Consider the following 7,047-nt stretch of genomic DNA (forward strand, 5'->3'; position numbering starts at 1 on the left):
TCAGTTTTGCTTGTTGTTACCAGTTTTAACGGATTTAACAGTTTTTTGTAACTAAATTCTTAGTATTTTGTATCAGATTTACAATCTTTTGTCAAAATGACACAATGTATTTGTTTTCTGGTGTAACAGTAAAAGTTGATGTAGTTTAAACTAATGAAAGGTAGGTGATGTGCCATAAATATGGCATTTTTATCAAACGATACTAATTCAAAATCATACAATACAAGCTATATCAATGCCTCAAATAACCAAACAAAAATTTATGTCACATATTGGCTGAGTAACGACTGCAAATGTAGAGTACTTGCATAGTAAATCAAGATCTCAGCATATAACTTGTGGAGCATCTTCACTCTCCTGAGAGACACTGACCTACATGCTATACTGAGAACCTCTGGAGGCCTGCAGGTACAGAGGAACCATCGTACGACACTCAGGTTTGGTGGGGCTGCAGATCTGTTATGGATCCGATGGCTCATTAAATGAGCCATTTTCAAAGTCCCATATGAACATGTGCAAATTAAAGTTACATTCAGGCTATACCCAATGAGACGCAATTCCAACTCATTTCAGAGATATTTGAGTTAGTAGACTGACATCTGCCCACCATATCCTCACCTGTCATCCGTACGTAAAAAGTTGAGAACAAGCACTGATACAATACTGGACTTTATACACATTTTATGCTTCAAAACAAAAATAAATAGTAAGCAATATTGTGTTGAAATGTTGTGGGCTATTGGGTTTAAAACATGTTAAACAATTATTTTATTTCTATGCTGGCCATCAGATGTCAGCATTGTGCTTTGCTGATTTATTTTGGTGCTCCAGAATGATAAATGATTCACACACAAAATAACACACCTCAAGTTATATTTACATCTTAAATAAAGCAGTTCAGTTAAAATACCACACACAGTCATAAATCAAAATCATTACTGTGAATGAAACCAATTATTTTCACATGAATATAGTGTTTTGCTAAGTACCTTTTACAGTTACAGCTGGGGCAGTATTAAAATTTAAACTTGCTCACATTTAAATTGGGTTTATGTCATGCTGACAATATCAAATGCAAGACATATTAATGTCATCCCCGTCTTGGGAGGGGAAGGACTTGTTAATTCTTTCTTACCTGCAGACACCATGACAGAATTGCATAAATTTAAGTGAGCAAATGCACAGCTTTATACCAATATTTTCATTTGTAAATAAACAAATTCCTATGTAAATAGTGTTTACTGCTGAATCATATGCACAACAGTATATCCGATCAATTCCGTGAATTACATCTGCATGGGGTTCAACTTTACATTTCCTAAATATACAGTATGAGCAGCAAAACATTTTATACATCCATAAAAAGACCTGCATCAAGGAGAAATACACACTACGGCATGAGGGTGAAACACCCTTCAGTGAACATGACTAATCTACAAGAGAAACGCTGATATGTGGTGTATGATCACATAAAAACTGCAATCACATTAAGAGGAAGTATTAGCAGTTATTTGATTCAATATTTTAAAACAACTCATATTAAGGTAGATCAAACTGTTGACAGATCTTCTAAAGCCTGGTTAGAAAACCTTATTTAGTTTCACAAACTCTGCCTCATCCTTTATGAATCAGCTGCACAAATGTAGTCAGACAAGAATATTTTTGCAGAAAAGATATGACGGGGGACTGTGTAAGCATTTAAAAGACAAATGGAATGGTAACAGCCCAAATACAGAGAGAAAAGGAGTGGAGAACTTGGACAAGAGCAACCATTGCATATAAAAATGCTTTACCCGTCTTGATACGACCATGTCGCTGGCTTATTCACTCCAGAGGACATTACACTACGCTAACCTGCAAACACTTGTGGCTGAAGGGGAGGTGGCAGCCTGTCGTTCTCCACATTCTCCGCATCGATCGCGGATGCTCGTGGTTTGATCTCCAGTGGGTATCGCTCCAGGATTTCCTGCACCTCGCGGGACACGCTGTCTTGCCATTCTGCCAGTTCGGCCTGCAGGTTCTGCGCCCCCTCGATGACCTGCTGCTGTCTTTTCTCAAGGCTGGATAGGAGCTTGAGGTTGTGATGGATCTGGCTAAGTGCTGGGTTGACATGGGTACCACTCTGCGGCCAGGCTGCAGTATCGTCTTGCCTTCGAGGGGAAGCCTGACCGGACATGTAGCGCTCAAAGTCCTCAGGGCTGAGATTCAACGACTGGGCATCCAGCTTCTCTATGAAGGCAATGGCACAGCACTGAGGGGAACACGTGATGAAGATGAAAATTAAGAAAATACAATGAAAAGGAACCAAGAAAAGATGTGAATAGAAAAGATTAGACTAGACTAAACAGTAAGGTTTATTCATATGCATATGACTAGCCAGCCTCCAAATTTCAGAAGTAATTATAGTAGCCTCAAACAGTATTAGGACACTTTTGCCACACTTAAATGGATAGTACACTTAAAAATGTCAATTTTGCCATAATTTATTCACCATCATGTTGTTACAAACCTGTATTTTAAACAATGTTGCTAACCAAATCGCTTCCTATCGACTTCCATTATATTTTTTGTCCATACAATGGAAACCAAAACTGTTTAGCTACCAACATTCTTCATATTATCTTCTTTTGTGCTAGGAACAACATGAGGATAAATTATGACAGAATTTTCATGGGTGGATTGTCCCTTTAAAAATGTATTAATGTCATTGCATTAGATAAAATATTACACCAAGGGGCATTCATTTTAATGTAAAATAAGTACACTTTTGAACCAAAATATTCCACAAAAATAGTTTGTTTGGACATTATTAATTATTTTTGAGCCACTCTAAATTATGTGTGGACCTACCAGGTTGGTGAAGTAGTATCCATCCTCTCCGGTCATGAGTCTTGAAGGGTTGCAGAAACGTGTGATGTACTGGATGTTGGACTGCAGCCGTGGCGGGTTGGCCTTCAACACAATATAGATGAGGGTGGGAAGGAAGTCATCTGCAGAAGCTGGTTCGTTCTTGGTGACCCTGATGGCACTGAATATATGCTTGCTGCAACTGGTGATGCAGGCCAGTTTATCCCTGGGCACACGCTTGGAGTCCATCTCAATGATATCTGAGGTAAACAAAATAAGACGAAAAAAATCTTGTATCTCGATGGAAGAAAAAACAAAAGCAGCAACTAAAAGAGAAAATAAAACCATCATTGCAGACTCACCAGTGATGGCTTTGACTACACTATCAGAGACCTCAGGGATCTCTTCATCCACAGGAACACACAACATCTGAATGGTGACCCAGTGTAACGCCCTGGAAAACCATTATTTAACGAATAAATAAAAAAAATGCAGATTTTAAAGGTGAATGGCGTAAAAGAATACCTATTTGAGGAATTTTCATGTACAAACAGCAAGTTAACACTGATATGGAGCATGTTGTTAAAATATCAATATTAAATGTAAAACAAAAATTCAAAATATTATTTTGGTAACTAACCGAAATAAGTTTAAGCTAAAGTACTAAAATTACTAAAACTAACACTGAAATAAAAATAAAGCTAAAACCTAATTTTAAATATTAATAAATACTATAATAGCATATAAACAATACTAAACACTGGCTGACCGAATCCTGTGCTGGGTAGCCAGGTCTTTTTTCTCATCATCCGAGGTCTCTGGACAGAAGACGCTCTTGTAGAGTCGAGTCATGATGTATTTTTCCACTTGGTCCATTACTCTGTCCACTTTCTCAGAGGAGCCTGAGGAAAGAGGAGCCACCTGAGGTTTATATTTGCAAAAAAAGAATTCATTTGGCTTCTGGCAAACGATTGTAAACCATAAAAACTTAAGTATATATGTACAAAAATGTAAATAATCATTATGGTCCAATCACAGCATTCTACAGAGGACAGCTGCTTCTACTCATATACAACAAAAAAATCCTTTAGATACCTCACATACTTGTGTCTCACAAACAAACATGAAATCAGTTTGTTACATAACCCCACTCCCACATCACCATGCTCGCTGGGACGACAATGAAGTTTCTTAGGTGGTTAGCAGACATATTTGCCCCAGGGTTGTTAACTAAAACTATTAGAAATTGTTCTTGTTAACTGAAATTAAGTAAAATATAAATATTAGATTAAAAACTTTAAAGAAATATATACAGAGTTTGAAAATCTCTGAATTTGAAAAGTTCACGTTTAATAAAATTACTAACTGAATTAAAAACAAATTAAAAATGAAACTAAAATAAATAATTACATAAACAAAATTTTACAATTTAAATAAACAACAACAAAAAAATTACTAAGACTAATATTAAACCAGAACTGATATGAGCCATTTACTACCTTTTTAAAATTCAGGTTCAGTCAAACATTTTTCAAACAAAAAATAATTAAACATTTTCATAGATCATTTATAAATCTGTCATGCTCTAAAACCGAGGTGACCAAACTTTTTAGTACGAGGGACCAAAAATCAAATTTGATTGAGGGCTGTGGGCTAAAAGTAAATGCATTACCAAAGGTCAAGACAGGCCCTGGTTTGGACATCTCTGCTCTTAAAAATGTTTTATGCTGCAAAATGCTTCAAATGGACTACACTGGACTGCAATCTCACTCATTTTAATGTCCCAGCCTGACAATATTTAACTATTTTTTAATTACCAATGAAGAGGTTTCATTTTGTAGATACCCTTGTTTCCCAAACAAACCTGCTTCCCTTAACAATCGAGCCCGACTACATACAAAACACAACCATTTTTGGTCATCTTTTTTTAAAATACCATTACACAAAACAACCAGTCAGCAGATGAATCAGATTTAGTATTCACTCTAATGGATTCAGTGAGTATTTCATTTAAACAATTCAAACCATTTGAAACTTTTTGACCAATTCAGTGCTGCCAAGTTTCTCCGAAGCATGAATTCTACCTTTAAAATGATTCAAGAGTCGGTCAGACATGCCCTGATAGAAGTCCTGCACACACTCTGACAGTTCTTCAGCACTGAGATCCTTCAAATAAGAACAAAAACAAAAGAATGTGTTTACTTAAATGATTAACATCCAAAAGTTGCTGTGGGCAGGTGACCCTGGTTCTCACCTTTTTATTTCCCATGCTCTCTATGAAACCACGGCTCTGCTTGTGGATCTCTCTGCCGGGCTTCTGTAAGGTCTTGAGAAACTCCACAAAGTCTCGTGACACGTGATCAGTCTCGATGCTGGACTGGCGGGTAATGGAGGGACTGGGCGTTTTTCCCTCGTGGCTTTCTGAGGAGCACAAATAAGCGCTCAGAATGTTTACAAACAGGCTGTATGAACATACTGTGAAGAGGGTATTACAAAGGATCGCATGAAAATGGAAGTTCAGAAGTTAGTTTTCATCACAGAATGTCATGTGAAATTAAGTAATAATTTCCCATCATTCTTACAACAACTGAAGCAGCCAATCTTCAAAAAACAGTTTCTAAGGCTGAATTACACGTGACATTCTGCACAGAATAATTAAAAAAAAAAACACTGAATAAACAACATAAATTGTTAAATATCGTATATTCACAAGCTGACTTGCATCCCATGAAGAGACAGAACAACCTTCTCAGAAGTAGGCCATTCTACTGAAATATTGATCTGTTACCATGCCAACACCTTTGACATCAGATCAGAGTCAAAGACAGTAAAAGAGTAGCTGAATGAATTAAAAGAGAATTCTGGTACCAGCATGCTTTGGCTAAACTCTACACAAACAGATGTTCTAAATGCTGTTGCACCTGTCCTTCTAAACGCCCCATTGACAGTAATAGAGCGTTAGAAGGGTTTCAGCCTGAATGCATGCAGCTCATATATAACACTGATGCATTGGTTTGTTTTCTGTGATTTATGCTGGAGGGCTACAGTGATGTGGCACTAATACCCACCTCTCAGCCTTGATACCAGAGCTGCCACCAGATTGACAAGAAAAAAAGAGGAGGACGCATGACAATGAGACAGTGAACATGACAAAATGGTAGGGTGAATTCAATCATGTCTATTGACACACACAAAACAAATACACACTACACTATGGTATGGATCAGGGCAGTATGTCACAAAGAACAGCTAAAGGGGAACATAAAATAATTGCTGTACTTTGTGAAATACTTTTAGCAAAGATAATCTCTTCAACACAGAACATTAAAATCACACAAAAAACAGTGGTCCACCTAAGAGAAGACAAACACTGCAATCTCCACCTACGTTCCTTTTCAGAACCCCAGATTTTCCTTCAGGCTCTGTCTGTTACCTTCAGTGGGAGAGGCCATTTCCCAGGGTTGGGTAAAAATGCCCTTCAGATCCCTCAGGAGGTTTTCTCCATGGCTCTCCCTCCTGCCCTGCAACTTCTCTTTCTCGCTTTCTTTTTCAGGGGGGACTAAAACACCCAGGGTAGGTAATGGAAATGGGTGAAAGGGGGTGAAATAGATGAAAAATGTGGCAACAGAGGAGTTCAGATGAGAATATAAAGTGAAAAAGAGAGAGAAAATTGTGGGAGAGGTGGGGCGGAGATCAGACAGAACGGCAGAACAGCAACGAGATGAAGGAAACAAACTGAGAGATGAAGGGTGGATCACTTGTTCAAATAAAATCATCTTATAAGAACATGATAGACAAATGATAAAATCGTATGATAGCAAATGAATATATAACTATCAAATCAAGCAAGGATGGCTTACATAACCGTAGAAAAGTTTGGGGTCAGTAAAAAAAATAAAAAGTAAGCAAGCACGAATGCATTAAAATGATCAAAGTTGACAGTGAAGTCATGTTAAAAATTATTTCGATTTCAAATAAATGCTGTTTATTTTAACTTTCTATTCATCATAGAATCCTAAAAAATATGTAATAAAAATATGAACTGTTTTCAACATTGTTTCTTGAGTACCAAATCAGCACATTAGAATGATTTCTGAAGGATCATGTGACACTGAAGGCTGCTGAAAATTCAACTTTGCCATCACAGGAATAAATTATATTTTAAAATATGAAGAGTTAATTTGCAAAAACCGATAAACG

The 7,047-nt window shown here is 37.1% G+C and overlaps 1 protein-coding gene across 5 annotated transcripts in view; it reads right to left on the reverse strand.

The window, feature by feature from the left end:
- Positions 1-1,514: 1,514 nt before the first annotated feature.
- The window catches only part of LOC107728875 (rab5 GDP/GTP exchange factor-like), a 10,217-nt gene continuing 4,684 nt past the window's right edge, over positions 1,515-7,047 (reverse strand). For 2 of the 5 annotated variants that reach the window (XM_016539178.1, XM_016539177.1), the window contains exons 4-11: positions 6,281-6,406; positions 5,916-5,936; positions 5,102-5,268; positions 4,932-5,013; positions 3,617-3,749; positions 3,210-3,301; positions 2,851-3,107; positions 1,515-2,251 (exon numbers count right to left, since the gene is read on the reverse strand). In XM_016539178.1, coding sequence (XP_016394664.1) covers positions 1,850-2,251; positions 2,851-3,107; positions 3,210-3,301; positions 3,617-3,749; positions 4,932-5,013; positions 5,102-5,268; positions 5,916-5,936; positions 6,281-6,406 — 1,280 coding nt within the window. In that variant the 3' untranslated portion in view covers positions 1,515-1,849. The remainder of the gene's footprint in view (positions 2,252-2,850; positions 3,108-3,209; positions 3,302-3,616; positions 3,750-4,931; positions 5,014-5,101; positions 5,269-5,915; positions 5,937-6,280; positions 6,407-7,047) is intronic. The other 3 variants (XM_016539179.1, XM_016539176.1, XM_016539180.1) reach the window with 3 other exon arrangements.

This window comes from Sinocyclocheilus rhinocerous, unplaced genomic scaffold, assembly GCF_001515625.1.
Source record: "Sinocyclocheilus rhinocerous isolate Xijiao unplaced genomic scaffold, SAMN03320098_v1.1 scaffold397, whole genome shotgun sequence".
In the NCBI taxonomy this organism is placed as follows: Eukaryota; Metazoa; Chordata; class Actinopteri; order Cypriniformes; family Cyprinidae; genus Sinocyclocheilus; species Sinocyclocheilus rhinocerous.